A 20,789-nucleotide genomic window follows, 5' to 3' on the forward strand; every position below is an offset into this window, starting at 1 on the left:
GTATCATATTTAAAAAGAGGAAGTAGACATAAGGTTAAAAATATCTGCAGTGGGAGATGCAAATGTATCGCTCTCATTTCATTTTTTTCCCACCCCAATATTAATGCAAGATATAAACACTAACTTGTATTCATGTCAGTATCAATATATACTGCACAATTTATCAAACAACGACAACATCTCCAATTATTGCTGATTGGCTTTTACGAAAACATATACAGTATTCCCTGCCGTCAGCAACGTGTAACTCGCTCACATCTTTCTGGTGTTGCTACACTACCTGATAAAAAAAAAGGTGACACTCACTGTGTTCAAGGAGTGTTAAAAAAAAATCCCTTTTATTCAATTCAAAGTCATTACAGTGATTTATTGTTATGTTTTTATAATCACATACATACCGTTTAACATTACAATGTTGATATGTTGATAAATAAGGCGCCTTCACTCTGTACATGTCCAGTAAGGTTTGGAATATACAGTGCATACATTATGTGCCGAATAAACCTGATTAGTGTAACATAAATTACAAGGATGCACTATTTTAAGTCATTTAAACAAATGTCTTCCAACTGGAGTATAAGACATTAATAAAATGAGGGGGAAGAAAATCCACAGAAAAAAGAAAAACAATGGTTGATTTGAGTGTAAAGAGAAAAGCACAAAATTGGAAGCAGATTGTGCATCAGTGGTAGTGTAAAGCAGTAGGAAGAATACAACTAAATGTAACAGCACCCGTACAAACAATGTAGATTTACACTACTTCCATTTTAGAGAGGCTCTTAGTTGTATGGGAGGGCAAGTTGTTTGAGCGTAACAAGGCAACCAATGACAAACTATCCGACAAGCACAGGCTGTTGACATCAGCTGGGTTTGTTCATAAGAAAGGAAGACCTCAATGATTACTGCTCGCATCTAAATTGTGAATGCAAGACGCAACCGATGATATGGGGCTAAACTATATTTAACCAACGCTATGTTAGGCCTAAATGTTTGTTAGGGATTTTGAAACATCATAAGTCTACTTTGACATGTATATCCCGGTTAAGGGTTTGATTTTATCTAAAAAAAAATTAAAAAAAAGAATTTAAAAAAAAAAGTGTGTCTTCCATTCTTGTATTTGAAGGTCATGTATATTCCATATGCAGGCATGAATGGCAAGAATCACCCCAAAAAACTAAAAGCATGTTATAGGTGATCACATCACAAAGCTCCAGAATTTAGAACAAGGTTGTTTTTAAATGTGGTCTTTTCTCGGGGTTGTACATAAAACCACCATACAACAATATTTACAGTAGATTAAGTTTCTTAAAAAATAAAAAAATTAAAAAAAAGAGTACATCTGAAATTGGACAAACCAATCCTAGTCCAGTAGAGAGGTTAACACATCTGGTTTGACTTTCAATTCAGTTGTTTTTCTCGGTTTTCTAGAGAAAAAGTTTTCATACAGTGCATCTAACGAGTTCTTCATACACCAAAGATTCATTGCTTATGTATATAAATAAAACAGTAAAAGATTCTTTAAAAGGGTTTTTTTTCTTGCAACAGAAAGGCTTTTGGATAAGGCAGGGTGATTAGCCATAACAAGAAATGGAGCTAGATGTAGGTTGTAGTGGAGAAGCCTGCTGGTTAGGGTTGCGTTAAATCGCTATGTTCTTGCAGGATGAAGCCGGGTTCGAATCAAATGGCTCCGTATTGTCCATGATTACAGTTGCCAAGTAGTTTGGGAGCAATGAACCATAACTGGTTGCTAAATGTAGAGTCCTTTGATGAGAGTCCAGCCATGGCTGGAGAAACACTGGTCTCTTACACAAATTGGTAACGGGGGCTACTAGTCATAACGGCCAGTGTTGGTGCAGTTGTCATGAGCCTGCGGACGGAGGACTGTAAGGCAGAAGGAAGAGGTCAAAAAAGGATGTGGTCGGGCTTAGCCGGTCAGGCGTTGGGCATGTCGGCCCTGCTGAGAGCGATCGCCAGCTCCAGGTCCTGCTGCTCCTGGAGCCGCAGCCTCCGCAGCCGCTCCTGCTCTTCACGCTCGCTCTCCCGTTTGACCCACTCCAGCTGCTGGTTTTCACTTCCAAACTACAGCAAAGAAGCCAACGTTAGACATGGACAAACAAAAAAATGCAGAGATGCCAGAGGCTGATGACATGTCAACATAAATAGAGAGAAGTCACGTGGCAAAAAGCAAATTGGATGCAAATTTGAAACCAAATGCTTCTTATTAGGCACAACGTCAAAAGCTACGCCAAACACGCCTGAAATGATTTGATAGATAGAAGTGAGAGAAAAATAACGGCAGAACTAAGGACGTCTCAATGTCCTATTGGACGGCTAAGAAAGCAACACTAAAAGCTTCTGACACAACACAGTGACATACTAGTGCCATAAACTCAGATTATGCAGTGCGGACAGGTTTTTTCACATGCAGAAGGTTGACCACTACAGTACACTCTTGTACAGTCTTACCTTGATACATTCAGATCCTGCAGAAATTACAATACAGAGCTCGATATAAAAAACAACAACAACCATAAATCCCTTTCTCAACTGTCATGCTGTCATTGCCAAGTCAAGTGATACAAACCCGACACGAAAACCTGCCATGCATCTTCTTTGCAAATGAGAGCAGCGCAGCCGTTAGTCTATACATGATGGCAATGAAGCAGAAGGAGGAGTACAAATAGGCAGTTTTACTGTGCTCTGCTTTGAGGCACATCATGCTTTGGCAGCAATAAAGCATTTAGCTTGTACTTTAAGACTTGAAAAAAAATGCCCCTGAAGTGCTACCTGACCAGGCAAGTCCACTGACTCGCTGATTAAAACTGTATTAATCTTGACTTCCTGTCAAAAGTTGAAGCCAGAGACGATAGCAAGCATGCAAACGCCCCTTTACCAGCCCGACTTAACAATCAACTTGATAGACACAAGTACGAGGACTGTCCAAGTCAGTCATGCAGATGTTCCATCAGTTGTTAGTCAACAGCCACTAAGCACGGAGGAGTGCTTGCTAATGTCACTGTGTGAGGGAGAGTTAACAGAATGAGGGCCAGTACCAGTGAGCTGACACCTCTGAGCCTTCAGCTAGAAAATCTGAAGGGGGAGATCATGAGATCAGCAGCTCATGCAGACAAGGACACCTGACCCATCAGAAAACTCTAGGTAGACTCCACTTACAGAGCCAAAATCTGCCAAACCCAAGGCACAGTCTTTTGATGCTTTACTTGAGTGTGTCGTGACAAAAGAGTCTTTACTGTCTGCTGTGGAGCAAACACTCTGGAACGGCTGTGATGCACTCAAACTGAGCGTACCTCCTGGAGAAGGAAGACATTCAAATAAACGAAATCCATGTTAGACAACACACTTTAGTGCCTTCACTTCAGAAGCTAACAGGCAGCCTCCTTGGGAAAACAAGCTCACACCTTAAGACTAATGTGCAATTTTATGTTGCTTCATTTTTCACAGGAAGCCAACAGCTTGAAGCTCATGCCATGCAGAGTAGTCACCCGGGGGAGAGATATATTGGTTCAAACAAAGGTGTTAACCACATTTGAGTAAGGCTTACTGATGCATTGAAGCTTAACAAGCACAGAGTTCCTTTTATGGAACACATAATTGCAAAAGACTGACACACCCTTGTCTGCTGTAAGCTTGAGACACATGTCCTATAATGGCGTTTCTATAATATGGCCCTGATTATTCATCTCAACTTTATGCACAATGCCAAAAAGGCTGCACCTGCAGCTTGAAGAACTTCAAGAAAACAAATACTTTGTTATCATCAACAGCAGCAATTCCAGCTTTAAATAACTAAACTACATGGAGAGTTTTCACTTCTCCATCACTCATGGGGCACATTTCCGGAGCTAGCTTTGGTGGCTAACTGTGGTTACGCATCTATACCCTTCTGTGTGTGGTAAAGCAAAGGGGAACACCAACTTTCTCACGCTGTGGCTTCTGCTAAAGAAACAACTGCAAGGTCACAGCGGAAGGGCATGGGTTGGGCATGGCTTGTGGATAGCGTGTGACTTAAGATACAAAACTAAAAAGAAGATAAAGCATGAGGCTCAATTAATCCAAACGCAATCAAAAAGTAGCTCTTAATCTTATCTCACAATTCACAATTTTAACTTAACACTAGCTCTTTCACCCTTGTTGTCATAATAACCTTAACAACATCTAATCACAATGAAAAATCTACCAACAGCTTTCCTGTTTACAACTTAAAAAGAAGAAACTGCTTTCTCTGCACCCACGGAGCTCAACAGGGAAGTTGGTTTTTTGTTGTTTTTTTTAGAGGAAAACAGTCAATTACAAAGAGCACTGCAAAAACATTGCTGCCACTAAAATTATGTGACAATTTACAACCATTAAAAGCGGTAAAGAGCAAATTAAAGTTCTTGAAAAACAACTTTATTTTGACATTAAAAGACATTGAATTTGACACCAAAGCATTTAAGAGTAGATTTGGGACAATTTAGGATTCAGTCTCCAGCTTAAAGACACAGGAGGAACCGGGGATCGACCCACCAACCTTGCGATTAACACTGGCATAATGAAGTGTATTGTTTTTAGGCGGTAAGCACAGTAAAGTTCAAGCACACACACACACAGGGCTTACCATAGGAGGGAGGTGCAGGCCGGTTAGGCACATTTTTCTTTGACGGGAGGACAGGGTTGTCCGACTTCTGTTCACACACAAGGGAAAAGACAAAAAATCTAAATGATGAATCAAAGAAAAAATGTCAGCCCAAATGTAATGCCTCTGGCCTTGTACCAGAAAGACTTCATAAATGTGATAAATCAACAGAAAAATAGAAATCAATCATGAGAATAAAATTAACAACATAGCTTTCTACAGCTGAATGGAAAAAAGATGCTTTATGGGGCAACTGATTTATAACTCCAAGAGCCTCCAGAGCTTACCTTTGACATCTGACTAAAGTCAGCAAATCCACTCCCCTTGCTACCAAAAGAGTTGCTTCCGAAGGGGTCCACTGTCCCAAACCCATCTAGGACAGGAGTACATTGAGATGCATTTGAATACATTTATAGAAAAGTACGTAAACTATAATAAAACCACATATTCAAAAATCATCCCTGCATCTCGCCTCCTCTGAAAGGGCCTGGATGCTATTTTCAGAGAGGGGAATGTGGCGTGACGGTTTCATTTTCCATGACATTTCGCAAAAAACCTGGAAAGCAGAGGTTTTGTTCAACCTGACGTGTGCATTTGATCAGATAATTAAAGGCGTCAGTTGGCGCACTGTTAACCAGAACTGTGCCTGGGTTGTTTTGAAGCTCAGTGGTATGCCGCTTAACGATAAAAACAGCAAACTGCACATGGTTACAGTGAAAAAACTAAATATTGTAATAGAATATGTTTGTTGTGAATGTGCAACCACAAGAGACCCCATTCATGTGAAGTAGGCAGTGTTTTTTATTTACGCACAGTAACTCAGCTCAGGTCTACAGTTGCCTCTGTGTCCTTCTGAAGGTGTGCAGCATGGCAGAGCATTGACCAGTTAGCCACTAACTTAAAACAACTTCCGTACCGAATGAGGCAAAGCAGTTCAATAGCAGCAGATATAAAGACAGGACAGAGGCAGTGGAGAACTTAAAGGAGTGGCAGTGTATTCTAGTAGAAAAAGGACCAGCAGTCAGAGTTTCTGTTATGTTTGGCTCCTGCGAGCCTCCTGTTTTTCCAGGGTAGGGGGAGTATTTTTAGTTGGCCAGTAGTTAAATGCGTAGGTACTCGACTAAAAATAGACCTGAACCACAGGAAAAATTGAAGCCACAGTGAGTAAAAACTGTTTGCCCCTAATGCACCCCAAAAATAAAATCTAAATCCAACACGTCACCCAGAACGGTAAAGAATGAGTCTTTGAGACTTGTTCCACAGCTAAACCGTTCTTGTACGTTCAGATGGCAGGTAAATCTTAATTTAGTGAGCAAAGTATGAACAACAATATAGAAAACTGGAAAAACAATTAAAGCTAAACTGAGAAACTTTATGACTTTGCAATGGCAAGAAGTCCAGAAACAATTACATGTTTTGGCACAAACAAATGCTACCCCAGGTCAATCTTTTTATTTACAGCTGAGACAACCCAGGATAAAAGCTCTCTCTATGCTCTGATCGATGCTTGAGACCAGCAACGTACCTGGTTTTGGGCTGTGTGATGTGAAACGGTCCCCGCTGCTGTGAGCACTTGGCTAGGAGAAACAAGTAAGCAAAGCACATGTGCAGTAAGTAAGCTATTCAAAATATCTTCATTAAAACACTTCCACAATGTCAGCACATCCAGTCAAAATCTCTCTTAGTGGTACTGGCTTGCTTTTACAGTCTTCCAATAGTGAAGACATGCCAGATCTTGACCATTGAAGCATTTTATTAAACATTGAAAAGGAAATTTCATTTTGCATACAAAAGAGCTATGGTCAACAAACATCCTTTGAGTGGTAAAAAGATGGTGTTTGCTACCTTGGCCGGTGGTGTGGGTCTTCTACCGAAGGGCTCTGAGGAGCCAAACAGGTTTGACTTGTCGGTTCTCTTAAAAAAATCTTCAGATGAGGTGCCTTTGAAGGGGTCGCTTTCTCTGAAAGGATCTCCTCCAAATGGATCTAGAAAACGAACAAGACAGTAAGAAGGGAGCAACTGGCTGTGGACTTCAATCCCTTTCAGCTTCTAAAGAAGAAATACTCATTGATGTTTTCCACAGCATGAAAACGACTGGAACATACATTTCCATTTTATTAGAATGCCACAACTTGGCATCTATATCAGTACATTACAGGTATTTAGTAGAAATGCTCACAGGAACACATTATTGCTGATGAGACCTGGCAGAGCAGGGAATAACCACGACCATTTCAGAAATACATGAGAAAATAATAAAAGATATACAAGAAGGTATTCAGACCTTGGAAAGGGTCGGACTTGAAGGGGTCCTCTGTCTGGAAGGGGTCTGCTGAAGGCTCCTTAGCACTGCTTTTGTTGAACATGGCTAACTTTGATTTGAAGGAGTCATCCTGATGAATGAATTCAGAAAAAAAATATGAAAATCAACAATCAAGTCTTGACTGTTGACACACAGTTAAGCAATTTTTTTTAATTGGTACCATGTTGCAGCTTAAATGTCATAGGGCAAGGAAATATAGCAACTAAAAACTTTTGGGACTACAAAACTGGGAAACAAAAAAGGTTTCATGAGTATATTTGTATTTCTCTGACAGCTGAGTAGTCATGAAACAGGCACATTATACGAGTTGGTGATATGAAAAGTACTCCCCATGAGGACGAAAAGCAAATAATGAGGAGAAAATATTGAGGAGAAAAGTAGCAGATATTCACTATCTCCTCACCGTACTTCGGAAACCACCGTTCTCCTTCTCAGCAAACCCTTCACTTAAGTCTGGCAGGTTGCTAAAGTTGCCTCCGTTGATGTCGCTCAAAGCACTGTTGTACTGATCAATGGTCTTGGTCACCTCCTTTTGGCTATCCTGGATCAGCGACAGCTTACTGCGAGCCTAAAAACATTCCATAAAACACAATAATTGGAGTTCCTTTACTGTCTCGTTTTAGACTCAATGCTGTCAATTTCACGCCTGGCAGAAACACATAAGCTACTATGATTTCAAGCCACATTTTCAAAGATAAAAGAAAAAAAGAAAAGGTTTCCCCACTATTGTTAGTTTTAGACTAAACAACTGGGTCCTCCAAAGTCAAGTCTTCGGCAAATTGAGAAATGCACCTGATTTAGCAAGTTATGTAAATGGCGGTTTGTGGTTAAGATGATCTAAAATACTTTAGCACAAAAGGTCATGAAAGTAAAAGTAATGTTTCCCCGTGGGAGATCTCTGGGTTAAGAAAACCATTGGTGGCAACACAAAACAAGACTAAATTCCACAGTTAGTGCATAAGCATGCTCACCTCTCTACTTCCACAGGGAAGTCAGTATTATGATTGGATATCCAGAGCTCATTGGCCGTAAGTGGCAGAACATCCTTATGTAACCGGTAGGTACTCTGCCTGCACTGACCTGGTTGATCTCTTCCTGGGTGGTTTTTAGAGACTTAGTGATGCTGTCCAGCTGGACCCGACCAGAGAGCAGACTCTGCTCCAGTAGGGCCTCCTCATCCTGCAGCCGGCCCAGGTCCATCTTGGTGCGGCTCATTTCATCCTCCTGACTCTGGAGGTCGTTCTCCTGAGAGCGGATCTGGCTCTGCAGCGATGAAATCTGGAGGGTGAAAGCAGAAAAATAGGTAATCAATATGATATTTGTTGCATTATCAAGTATGTGACAGTTACATAGATGTAAATCTAAGCTTCCGATTTCCAATCAGACTTTGGTTTCTTAGTAGGACAGATCGAAGCTTGTTCTCAGGGGGGTGCAAGAAAATAACACTAAGATGGTGGTCCGCCGAAAAAGTTGTTTTACTTAATTAACCTCTTAATATGCACGTAATTCCCTCAAAAAAATAAAGCTAAATACATAGCAGCTATAGTACACAGCTACCATATTTAAAATCACTATATATGATTTTGTTGATAGTAACAAACCTTGACCTCAACTGACCTTGTTTGATTGACATCTGATATCAAACTCCCAACAATACCAACGCATGTCACAAGAGGCACAATTTTGAAAAAAAAAAGAAACAGAATTTCCTGCTTTAATAAGTCAAGTCTCTCACCATATGCGACTCTTCCTGGCACTTCTGTTTGATGTCGTTAAGCATTCCCTCCAGCTTGGAGCGCTGCTGGTCCATCTCCTCCAGGCGCTCCTGGGCATCCTGCTTCTGCGAGTCCAGGTCCTGCAGGCTGCTGCTCTCCCTGTCCAATCCATTCTGCATGTCCTGAGGGTCCAAACTGATTCATAAGTTTGCCTTGTTTACAGGTTTGTACACTATGTATTTACAGGCAGCTGGCCATCATATACCAACTTTTATCTGAGCCCCTGAACTTTGTATTGTTTCCAGACTCTAAAGGGCGATAAACACTCTTGCAACTACAACTGCGGCTGGCCCCGCAGTTGCATCGACGGACTCGTTTTGGTTTATGGTTCTCGTGCCTTTTCCATACGCCAGAACAATAGGTGGCGCAACGACCTCACCGATATCTCACTGCGGGAATTTACCCCTATATGCGTGTCCTTATACACCATCAGACGGGTTATATAAATGCTCATATTTGTGGACCTCTTCAGCCAAACATTTTTCAACGGGATCCATTGTTTGCGTTTCTGCTATGGCTTTTAAAAATGGTGGTATTATGCTATGAAACCAGAAATGCGGGACTCAGAAAGGATGCGGTTAGCAAACCAATCACAGTCTTGCGGGCTGCGAACGGCTTGTGTAGCTTTGTCGGATAGTCAGAAATGTTGGGCGACGCACGTAAAAGGGCTCACGGGACTACGCAAGGGGCCCTTGCGTGTCTTGCATGCTTGCGTCTCTGCGTAAAACCAGAGTATAAATGACTCTGAAGATGGACTTTAAGTCACTCATCATTTACTAGTCCACTGAAGTTTTGAAATTGTTTTTGGCTCAGCCTTACCTGAACTTCACCATTTTGTTGTCTGATGGTTTCCTCCTTTTCTCTGATCTCTTGCTCCAGAATGAATTTCTCTCTGTAGAGGAGAAGGAAGGAGAGGAGGCAGTTAAGTAACAAATGGTGTCCTCACAAAAGGCATGTCGGCAAAAGGTATAGCTTAACAAGACAAAACTGTGTCAATTTGGAATTGTGACATTTGAAAAATAATTTTGGTGTCTTGAGTGATGGCGTTTCCCACTTAACAGGATGAGTGCCAAAATCCTTACTAAATTACATGAGCATGAGCAACAGCAACGGTTGGGGTACCGTTGCGGGAGTGGCAAAAACGCTAGTAAATTGCATGAGCAACAGCAACGGTTGGGGTGCCGGTTGCCACGATTTGATCAGAGTCCCCTTGATAGTGACTGACTGGCCACGAGCAAGGCTCCGTGGTGACAATGCTTTCTTCGCCAAGTCTTTCTTTGAATAAAAACAACCTAAAAAGGAGCATCTTATATTTGCCAGAAAACAAATATTTAAGAGTTTAAGCGCTTTGAACCCAAACATCACTCCTCGACAAGCTACCCGTCTTTTCCTCAGAGGAAGAGAAACAAAGCTATCCTCCTGCTACTCAGGGGCTCACCTCTGCAGCTGAGCTATTTCCTGGCTGAGGTCATCCAGCTCTTTGATGCCTGTCAGCTCAGCCGATCCCGTGGAGCTGCTGCTGTCCTGAGGCGAGACACAGAGACGGACGAGTGAGATAAGAGAGAAAAGTTGGGTAAGAAAGTACGACGGATGGAAGCGAGGGTGACAGAAGATGAGAACAAAGACAACAAGAGTGACAAGGGCAGGTAGGACAAAGAAATTGGAAACGAGAAAGAGGGAGCATGTAAAAATAGGGAAATGGGTCTAAAAGGAGGGAGAAAGAGTGCGGGGGGGTAAAGGGGTACGAATGGTAAGCAGAGTGTGTGTATGTGCGGGGATACGTCGAACAAAACAAAAGACACAGGAAGGAAACACAAAAACCTCACATCTTGGGAGGTGGGGGTGTTAGTTCCAGACAATACATGAATGAGGAGAAATGCACACAGACAAGAGATTACAAAAGACGGTGAAATCTGGCTTATATATTAGTGTTAGCAAGCGTTTGACAAATCAGTTTCCCAGAATCCTCTCCTCTTGGTTTAGACATATGCTACACGTAAATCCTCCATTCAGAACTTTCCCCAAGTTTCATGTTCAACTTCAAAAAGGAAATTGTGTCATTATGTGAAAGAGATATTTGTTATGTTTATTATGATCAACACAAAGGACCAGTTTCTTTCATCAATTTGAGTTACTTATTAGTGGTCCTTGATAACTTTGTAGTCTAATATGACCCGACAGAGATCTAAAATGTTTCATGTATTATTATTATTATTATTATTATTATCATCCAACAGCATAAAGGATGCAGCCTGATCTGTTTTCATAGACTGATACAAAAATGGAAGAATGTGGCTCTAAAAACGCATTTTATGAACAATTTATGATGTTTCTTTAAAGATGAAATGTCTGTTCAATCATTGGTCGCCCCTAGATATTCAATTTTTGTAAACAACGAGTAATGTAAGTGACACTATTTGTTTTACATACATTATTAAGTATTATTATGACTGGACGTTAGTTGACATTGGTTGCTTTAAACACCAATGATGAAACAACAACAGGTGGCACTGCTGAAATTTAGGGAAAATCCAAGACATGACAGATATTAATGAGTAAACTAGATCTAATACATTCTGTGTTCCCCTTTGTTGGGAAGATAATGTGGGCAAAGTAATGGTAGTGTGAGAAACATGGTCTGCACCCAGTGCTTCAGACTGAAACGGACAAAAGCAGAACAATAGCACCACCTTGTGAAACAAAGCTCAACTACTCACTCTGCGCATGTTAGGAATTGCAGCATGTTCAGGCCTCATAGCTGACATAAGCCCCGCATAAATCTGTTAGACAGGATGGAAGAGAGCTCAAAAAAGCAAAAGCATAAAAAAAAAAAAAAAAAAAAAAATAGAAAACAGTTTCACAAGGGAAGGCTGAAAAGACTGAAAAGGCTGAAAAGCCAGAAAGCAGAGCCCAGCATTTAAAATGAATATAGTAGCAAGTTAAGATAAGCTTCTTAAGGGAACTGATGCAAGAAATAAGTAGCTTTGGGAAACAGGAATAACTTCAATAAATAGGGCAATTAAAAGATGAAGCAGTGGTTAAAGTGGGCTAAAGTCCAGACTCACAGGGCCCGCTGCTGAGGTTGAAGTCCTCTCTGATGGGGGAATCATGTCTGGGGTTAGAGTGGAAGGAGGGTCTATGCCTTTAGTGACCTTCTGCTGGATCAGGTACATGGCCAAAGAGAACTGCTCACGGGTCAGCTTGCCCGTCAGTTTAGTGTCAGCGAGTCCCCTGCAGAAGGGAAAGGCTTCACTCAAAAGACAAGATACGGTATTCTTCCTGATAAATTATACCAAACATCTTCTGATAACAATGTTCTGTGAGCTAACCTTCTTTAAAGGCCTGTTTCCAACACCTTGGTAGAGCACACTTTAATATTTTTATCTTTCTTATATTGGACTTATCGTCTGGGTGGGGAAGTTGTAATTATTTATTATGTCCACCAGGTAGAGCAATAGAGTTAAGTTGGTTTGGATGATTTTGTGTGTCGTGAAAGTAGGAAAACCTCTGCATACAAATATGATCTAATCTGAACCATAGTCTCACCAAATCTGGGCCAGCATCGTCTGGGAGAGACTCGACTGCATGAAAATCTCGATGACCTCAGTTCCATTAACGAGGCCGTCATTGTCGCTGTCTGTTTTCTTGAAGATCTCATCATATCGTTCCCTGTCAGCCACCTGTACCACCCAGTTCACCACTGGCTGGAATGAACAAAAGACAACATGTATGGCGTTTTAGATGATGTCGACCACGTCTGCTAAAATTTCCATGAACATTTTTTTTCCCGTTTCTTGTAAAATAACATGTAGTATTTTGGTGAAAAATAAAAATGAACTATACTGTACATCTTACCAAACATACTGAATAAAAATGTACTGTTGTCTTTACAACAAATAGCATGATGATTTTTCACTGAACAACTATATGTAATCGAGTTAAAAGCTGAAACAATCATCATGTAAAAGCTACTGCAGCCACTGCAAGTGATAGACAAAATTGAATTTTAAGAAATCTGCAATGCACACTAATTATTTTCCTTGGGTAAATTAAACCCAAATAGAAATATAAGCAAAAAAACAATTCAATTGACAATGAAAAAAGGACATGAATGAGAAGTGGCTCAACAGGAGCAAGGTCATAACACGTGTCATCAGTCAGGTGATCATGGTACAAGTGTGAACAGAGTCTTGGTTCTTTTCCCTTTCAAGGAAACCTGTTACTCCAAAACAATCCCTGCAGCTATTACAAGGTAACGAGGAACACATTGGCCTGTGCACAATGATCAAAACAATGTGGCCAAACCAGTCCACCCATGAGCAACAGAAAATAATAAATGCATGAAATGCTGGTTTTATTAAGGCTCGGCCCTTGTGACACTTACTTAGGGAGGATCAAGGAAAACTAAATGTATGAATATATACCATCTGAAAATAACTAGCCACATTTAAAAATGGAAATTCCAATGCATCCCAAGATAACTCTGGACTGGAGTACGTGATATGACGAAGTATATGTGGCAATATGATCATATCATGTTATGATTTCACAAAATCCTGCTATCTGAAAGAATTATTCAGATTAAATGAAATAAAAATAAAAAACTAATATATTTATGTTACATGCATCAAGAGTTGTTTAATGCAATAAATAAAAGTAGATAATAGTTATGCAGTATATTGTTGATTAAGTGTTTCAATTTTGGGATGTACAGCAATATGGGATATCTGTTCCTCATAATATTGGAATATTAATGTTATCCACATCACCCAGATTTTGGAGAGAGCACTTCCTGCCCTACAGACTCATCAATGCAGTGATGAGGTCAATAAACCTCAAGAGAAATGCAAGTGAGGCAACGTACCGTTGAGCTGGATTTAAAGGAGTGTCTTGGAGAGAGGTTGACAGTACTCGTACTGAAGGGAGTAGCGTTGCTCAGAGGAGGAGTGCTTCGCAGGGACTCTTTGAGAGGGGTCATGCCAGACGTAAAACCCGACAGAGCTGGCAGGACAGCCACAGCCCCTGGTAGCGCGCCTGCAGACTTCTTCCTTTTAGAAGGGGGGATGAGGGAGGTGGGTAAGGTAGTTGGCAGAGGCTCCTTTTCCATGGCACGATACACAAGATGCATTGCCTACAAAATGGGAAGTCAGATAACATGTTAATATCCAAAAATGTTTTCATACAAAAAATATTCCCAGAATTACTCTGGAGAAACAGAAACATTTAAAGTAAACAAAAAGGCACCAGCTCACCACTGTGAATTCCTCTTTGTCCAACAGTCCATCTTTGTCCACATCACTTAGGTCCCAAATCTACAGATACATTACGTAAATTTAAAGAATCATCACGCTTTAGTTTCTTTGAATTCTCAACTTGAAAATGTCAGGGAAGACTGTGATAGAGTCGTGTGTTACATCACACCAGCTAAAAATGGAAATTCACCTTTCCTAATGCATCCAGAGGTAGCTTGGAGTTTATTAAAACTGGCCGGACTTTATCACCCGAGAGGAGACCATTAACAGGGCACAAACTCTCAAAGATTCCCTCAAACTTCCCTTTTTCATCAGGCTGGAAAGGAAAAGAAACACAAGTTTAGGTGACAAGCATAAGTCTCTCAAGAATTTTATTGACGAATGTATCAACTCACCCTAATTACCCACTGTAAATCAGGTGCCGTCGTTGAAACACTTAATAATGGGCTGTTAGTATCTTTCTGTAAGAAAGGAAGTGATAGTAAGATACACACAAGTAGAGCAAGCACACAGTAACATATACAGTTAGTGATATTGTAATGGTAGATATCATCACTTTGAGACATTATGTCTATTCATTACTTAAACGACCAATTAAAGTAGCTTTTCCCTTTTCAGTCTGTACCCTACGAGATATCGGAAAATTGTGATTGTCAGGAGAGTTATTTATTTACACTTACAAATTTGGGCGCAGCAACGTGCTGGTTGAGATTGTGAAGGCTGATATCATTTCCACCCTGTGCTGAGGCCACAAGTCTAACAGCAATGAAGAAACCCTACCAAAGAGGAAGAAAGCAAGTCAAATCTGGTGCTTAATGCACACATCAGCATCACCGGTCACAGCAAATCCCAGAGAAATTCAGGTTTACCCGTCGATCCAAATAGCCTTTTCTTTCTGAATCTGCCAAGTCCCAAATCTAAAAATGAGACCAAAAAACAAACAGTTCAGATGCTATTGTTTACATTTCTGAGTGTGTTTTAAGTGTACATGTAGATGATTTTGTGACCCACCTTCCCCAATGTGCTGTCTGACAGGCCTGACTTCTTAAGGAACTGAGCTGCATCTCCAGCTGATATTTTGCCTGTATTTCCTGGATCAAGCTACAAAGAACAAATAACAAAAAACTAAGTGAACACAGCAGACATAACTGTATTCATCAATTGATTAAATATGACAGATCATATTTAGCTGAATGGAAACTAGAAGCTCTGAAGTGGAAACCAAAGCAGTAACCCCGACCTTACCTGTCTGTAATAGTTCTCATAGGCTGGGTTTCCACTTGATAACTGGAGAAGCAGACAGGATATACATGTAATTATAGCACATATATTAAATTAAGTTGTTAAAAACCTTTTTTTAATTAAATAGTCATGACATTAGCATACTGTAGCTACATCATTCAGTTGTCCGTCAGAGGTAAAAAGTAAATAAACACATATTTGATTGCTAACGTTAGCTGACAAACTAACGTTAACGATTCAGATTTAGCTAACAATAATAGTTAGCCACGTTTGATCTTGACCACAACGATCCTCCACGCAAACGGTATCACTTTCCTTGCAATAGTAACGTGAACTTTAGCCTTCCTATTCAATTAAAACGTAGAGGAACTTTGCTATCCACACTTAACCTAGCTAACCATGTTAACCATGTTAACTTAGGTGACAACGACAGGTTGCTAATACAGTTCCTCTGGACGATATACACAACAGATTATTAAGTAGTGATGTGGTTCGGCCATACAACGACTGTCACTGTCTCTTGATAAGGATCAATAAATCAAATTGACACTTTTCTTAAGCGATTGAGAGTTGTTACCTGACTGAGAGTCATGAGCGCCGCCATATTTCCTGGTGTCTCGGGAGTGCGCAACCGCCCCTTAACCGAGGGGGCACGAGCGGCGACAGATCGTAGCGACCTGGGTTCCGGTGGGTAAACCGTCTCGGTCCGTGTACGGTCTACAAGTAATATAGTTTAATGAAAATCATTTTTGTGTGCATAGCTGTTGCTTTTAGCACTCATGTATTTCCCCATCGTATTGGGCTGTTTCTTGCGTGAACGCAGAGCAGTCTTTATGAGGAGACACAGAGTAAAAGTGTTTACCCTTTCTACCAGTAGGTGGCAGTTCAAGTGTATTTAAACCATATATTTACATGTGTCTGTAATCTAGGTTATTGATACAGACGTATTTAAAGCGGTTTATTTCCTCTAGACTTTATTCATTTTTCCCAGTGGGACACATTTAGAATATGAAAGGGTAAAAATGCAGTCTCAAGTTGCAAATCATTAATGTAGCTCCAAAGTCCGATAATATTGTAGTACAAAACATGACCCGGCGATAAGGTTGTAATCTTTTAATAAAAACTTTGGTATCATTAACATTCTGTCCAATAAAAATAAGTGTGTGACCCTTAGCAAAGTCATGAGTCACACCAGGGGCTCATCGGTTTATCCAGATTTTCCAGAAATGCAGGTTCCATTACATCACCATAAAGACATTCATACCATTTACATGAAGAAAAACAATTTCATTATGTACTTAGAAGATAAATTGATATCTAAACACTTCATTTAATTATGCCTTAAAAGTGTGAAAAAGAAAGTCAGTGCTACAGATAGACAAAATAAGTTACACTACAATCTTGATTGCAGTCAGATATTTTGCATGTGTTTGACAGTTTTATTTATGTTCATTTATTGTTTCACCAAGTTGCAAGATGAATTTTCACCCTGGGACAATGAAGTTTAAATGGCTAATTCTTATTCTCTGCAAATGTAAAACAATTTCAATCACAGCTTGTGTTTAACTCTGCAACCTGTGCAAGGGAATCTGCATTTATAGATGTGAAGATCAAGAAAATAGTGGATGTCAGTTTCTCCTTATTCTGTCATTAAAAAATGAAAAATGGACTTTAGAGATGGAAAACCTTACATTTTATCTAGCAGTTCAGGGGCAATAAGGTAATACCGTGACCAAAAAAAGAAAAACAAATTAAGTCTAATAAAATCCACTTATCCCCCCCCCAAATTGATTTTGTGTCCGAATCTCAACTCTCTCAGGGAAAGGATGCACAGCAGCCACAATACCCCTGAGAAATACAGGACAGAGTTTCTAAAGGAGGGACAGACAAACTCTCTGGCCACACTTTCTCAAAGCTCATCTTTAGGCATTTCTTCCCCGTCATCCATTTCTGAAAGTGCCTCCTCCATCTCATCCTTTGTTTCTTCCTCATCATGGTCTTCATCATCATCATCGTCGTCGTCATTATCGTCATCATCAACAACTTCAGTGTCTTGTTCTTTGTTCTTCTCCTCCTCTTCCTTTCGTTTCACATCTTCTTGCTCCTGTTTCATTTTCCTCTCTGGTTCCTGTGGGGAAAGTTTAGATATTAAAACAATTTCACTTAATCACTGGCAATTGCTCTGTGTGTTGTAAAAATGACTAAATATGGCTTAAAAAGAATACCAACACACCTTGGTCACGCCCCACGTCTCCATTGTAATGTCTTCTGCTTCCTTCACATTGTCTGTGATAAGGAAGTTGTCAAAGATGGTACCAGACTTCACCTGAAATAATCAGTAAAAAATGTTACACTGTAGTTTAAGCATCACTACATTAACAACATTACTATCAAAGATAATTTCTTCCTCATTCTCACCTGCCAAAGATCAAGGCCTAAAACAGCAATGCTGTCAAACTTGTAGATGTTTGAATCAGGACTGTATTCCGGATTATCAATCTCAGGATGCACCCAGGATCCTTTGTAGTTGGGATTATCAATCTGTTTGGGTTTCCATTCCCCCTGGCAATTAAAAAAAAGGTATTAATTATCAGTGAGCGAAGGCAAATAGGAGGAAATATTAATAGCTTCTCAGGCAGAGAAGATCACGCAAAGCATGAGCCATGACTATAACTTGTGCCTACCTTGTACTCTGGGTTAGGGATCATGGGTGGCTCCCACTCGCCATCCATATCCTCATCCCAGTCTTCAGGCTTTTTAGCGTCAGGGTCTGGAATGTTTTCAGGTTTATCCCAGTTCTAAAGAACAAAAATTATAACTAATAGAATTATCAAAGTACTTTCTTTTTTTTTTAAAGCATAAATAAATAAATGGAAAAACATTCCTCCACTCGACATTTCCTATAAACAAACTGCTAACCTCCATACCAGCACCCAGTCAGTGCAAAACAGAACAATGGTGCTGGATGAAGTTGACTAATGTTATTAACTATACAAGTATGCTTATTCACCTCAGGCTTGTTGTCATCAGCATCGTCAATCTTGGCACGATCGTCCCAGTCTTCTGGCTTACTTGCTTTGGGGTCCTTTATGGTCTTGGGAGGCAGGAAGTCCCAGTCATCCTCCAGACTTCCAGATTCTACCTTCTCGTTATCAATCTTCACCTCATAGGTCTGATCTGGATTCAGGATCAGTGTGTACATGTGGGTCAGCTCATCATCCTAGAAAAAATATAATGGTTTGAGTCAAGCCACTGGTGAGGGCGATGCATGTTTTTATACAATAACAAAAACTATTGTTTTACTGAATTAAAAAAAATCCAGAATTACCTTGCACTTAATCTCCTTCTTGATGAGGTGATTCTTGCCCTTGTAGTTGAAGATGACATGGACTTTCTTCGTGCTGTAGCCACAGATATCAGGGCCTAGATGAATACATCAAAATCCTGTTATTTGTTATGTCATTAACCATATTATCTGACTTTGAATCTACAACCTCTTAATGATTTGCAGTGCTGGACAGAATAGAAGAAAACGAAAGTTGTACAATCTAAATGTGTGGGTTCATAAGTTAAAGGTGAAAAGTATTGCCATTCAAAAACAAGAATGGGGAATTTCATAACTGTGAAAAGTGGATAGATTTCAATAAAAGTTTGTTATTGTGACCATTTAATTATAGTTGTTAAGTACCAAAAAACATTATCACTTACCAAACATGATGTAGTATGAGGATTCTCCATTCAAGCTGGTCTGATCTAAGTCTGCAGGGAAGACCTTTACATAGCCACCACCACAGTCAATCTTTTGCTCATGCTTTACAGTAAACTGTATGACCAAAGGCTTGCCCTCATTGCTGAATGGCTCAAAACGGGCAGATGTAGCATAGAAACGAGCATCCTGGCTTGTTTGCAGACCTGGAGAGAAAGTGCAAAAGAATATTTTAGCAAACACAAGAAAAAAACTAAAAAGGGTTCTCTTTGGCTTATGGTGCAATAACTGTTCTACGAAATAGAGATGCCAAGATAATCAAACATATGGATGTCATAATGTTTTACATAACAGAGCCGTTTAGGACAATGGCGAGCCTGAGCAGTGTGATGGTGGCGTTTGTTAATTGCTGAAGAATCAGGTTAACAATTATTTCCAGCATCAAATATCAATTTCAGTATTTACAAACAACACGTTTAAGTACAGGTGCCTTAGTAACTTTAACCATAATGGACATAACATGATCTTCGCAAATTAATAGTTTACGCAAAAGCACGCAATTACACTTTTTTTTTTAAAGAATAGGTTGATTATATAACACACAACGTTTACCTTGGTCTTTTTCAGCATCTCCATAAAAGTTGCCAGCCGTCAGTTTCCACTCTCCATAGTCAGATTTGTGTTTGGAATTCAACCAGCGACTTCTCCATTCATCTGCACAAGAAGAGTCCAGCAAATTTGCAGGGTTTTAAACACTATGGGTAATTCTTTCAAAAACGCCAAGCTACTTCCTGAAAAAACACATTACCCAACTGTTAAATAATCAGCTTCCAATTATAAGATACTCTTTGAAATTGTCAAACCAACTAAATTGGTTTAAAAAGCTAACGTAACACATTTATAACAGCAACTTAGGCCACAGTTAATAATTGAGGTGTCAGTAGTATGGGCATTACGTTTGCTAGCTTCGGGGCCTTGGCGAAGTTAACCTTAGCCAGCTACCAACCCAGTTAAAGTTAGAAAACAGAGATGTGACGCATTTTACACTGAATCCCCGACTGAACAATAAACTCGTCAAAAAGAACAGGCTTTCAAGATTAGGTTAACTTGAGATGATACTTGTGACAAAATGACGGCTAACCGTCAAGCTAGTATACGATGAATCAACGTTAACCTCATGCACAGCGTGTGTTATACATTTCAATTCCAAACTTACCACCGTCCAGAAACTCCTCCCGAAAGTAAATTTTGGCATGAACGCAGTACACTGCTAACATTACCGCAATTACACCCAAGACTTGCATTTTCCCCATGTCGGCTCAACTTTCCACTGCTGACAACGTCTTGCTAAGTACTGAATTCCTTGCGAAGAAGGAAGAGGAGAGGATATTTTAGAGTCGCTCCAGCGAACAGATGTACGCATACCATTGGACGACAAGATGGTGTGTCTGGACCAATAACTGTAGACCACGAAACGTGTGTCCGCTCCAGAGCCTGATCCAAGATCAGTGATTATTTCAATCATTTCGACTGTGTCGTCATATCAACCTTCCTACAGAGGGTGCCAAATTCAAAATGTAGAAAATCAAATGGTCACCATACGTGAGCTAAAGAGGACACGGAAGTCATTGCTACTGACGTTAATCACCCGATGGTTACTTTATAACAAAGTAGAAACGTTATGTTGAGTTAGAAGACTTAACGTAACAGAGTGATTAGGGCTACAAATGAGAGAAATACATGGATAATAACACTCATGAAATATTTGACAAGCCCAAAAAGGAAAGGCCACAAGCAAACTATCAGTTGGTTCGGAACGTTGAGAGTTTACACTACTGGTGTATTTCACCGCGTC

At 40.1% G+C, this 20,789-nt stretch overlaps 2 protein-coding genes across 5 annotated transcripts; both read right to left on the bottom strand.

Moving 5' to 3' along the window:
• Positions 1 to 316: 316 nt before the first annotated feature.
• On the bottom strand, positions 317 to 15,931 carry LOC137780848 (epidermal growth factor receptor substrate 15-like 1). 4 transcript variants are annotated; one of them, XM_068569172.1, is made up of 25 exons: positions 15,806 to 15,931; positions 15,232 to 15,273; positions 14,998 to 15,087; positions 14,856 to 14,903; positions 14,667 to 14,762; positions 14,382 to 14,447; positions 14,177 to 14,302; positions 13,987 to 14,046; positions 13,599 to 13,865; positions 12,281 to 12,438; positions 11,800 to 11,965; positions 11,452 to 11,514; positions 10,173 to 10,258; positions 9,554 to 9,626; positions 8,695 to 8,856; positions 8,040 to 8,237; positions 7,363 to 7,527; positions 6,921 to 7,029; positions 6,482 to 6,621; positions 6,162 to 6,213; positions 4,924 to 5,009; positions 4,619 to 4,685; positions 3,175 to 3,311; positions 2,467 to 2,483; positions 317 to 2,079 (listed from the first exon to the last, which is right to left on the bottom strand). In XM_068569172.1, the coding sequence occupies exons 1-25, from the start codon at positions 15,830 to 15,832 to the stop codon at positions 1,860 to 1,862; spliced, it is 2,721 nt and encodes a 906-aa protein (XP_068425273.1). In that variant the 5' UTR covers positions 15,833 to 15,931; the 3' UTR covers positions 317 to 1,859. The 4 variants fall into 4 exon arrangements, with proteins under 4 accessions (XP_068425273.1, XP_068425249.1, XP_068425266.1 ...); XM_068569148.1 differs by lacking the exon at positions 11,452 to 11,514 and having other exon boundaries at positions 15,806 to 15,930; XM_068569165.1 differs by lacking the exons at positions 2,467 to 2,483; positions 3,175 to 3,311 and having other exon boundaries at positions 1,940 to 2,079; positions 15,806 to 15,929.
• Positions 15,932 to 16,326: 395 nt separating this feature from the next.
• On the bottom strand, positions 16,327 to 20,377 carry calr3b (calreticulin 3b). Its single transcript, XM_068602365.1, has 9 exons — positions 20,151 to 20,377; positions 19,547 to 19,648; positions 18,937 to 19,140; positions 18,557 to 18,651; positions 18,239 to 18,448; positions 17,913 to 18,026; positions 17,647 to 17,790; positions 17,462 to 17,554; positions 16,327 to 17,356 (listed from the first exon to the last, which is right to left on the bottom strand). The coding sequence occupies exons 1-9, from the start codon at positions 20,245 to 20,247 to the stop codon at positions 17,138 to 17,140; spliced, it is 1,278 nt and encodes a 425-aa protein (XP_068458466.1). The 5' UTR covers positions 20,248 to 20,377; the 3' UTR covers positions 16,327 to 17,137.
• Positions 20,378 to 20,789: the final 412 nt, after the last annotated feature.

This window comes from Clinocottus analis, unplaced genomic scaffold (assembly GCF_023055335.1).
Source record: "Clinocottus analis isolate CAN_PGR_092001 unplaced genomic scaffold, fCliAna1.0.p SCAF_11, whole genome shotgun sequence".
NCBI lineage: Eukaryota > Metazoa > Chordata > Actinopteri > Perciformes > Cottidae > Clinocottus > Clinocottus analis.

Excerpts from the sequence above, each read along its gene's own strand:
- LOC137780848 (XM_068569172.1), bottom strand. The coding sequence starts at position 15,832 with ATGGCGGCGCTCATGACTCTCAGTCAG. Across the intron at positions 15,088-15,231 it reads ATGAGAACTATTACAGACAG|CTTGATCCAGGAAATACAGG; the intron begins GTAAGGTCGGGG and ends TGTTCTTTGTAG. Across the intron at positions 8,238-8,694 it reads GCCAGGAAGAGTCGCATATG|ATTTCATCGCTGCAGAGCCA; the intron begins GTGAGAGACTTG and ends TTCACCCTCCAG.
- calr3b (XM_068602365.1), bottom strand. The coding sequence starts at position 20,247 with ATGGGGAAAATGCAAGTCTTGGGTGTAATTGCGGTAATGTTAGCAGTG. Across the intron at positions 18,652-18,936 it reads CTCATACTACATCATGTTTG|GCCCTGATATCTGTGGCTAC; the intron begins GTAAGTGATAAT and ends GTATTCATCTAG. Across the intron at positions 17,791-17,912 it reads TCCCTAACCCAGAGTACAAG|GGGGAATGGAAACCCAAACA; the intron begins GTAGGCACAAGT and ends TTTAATTGCCAG.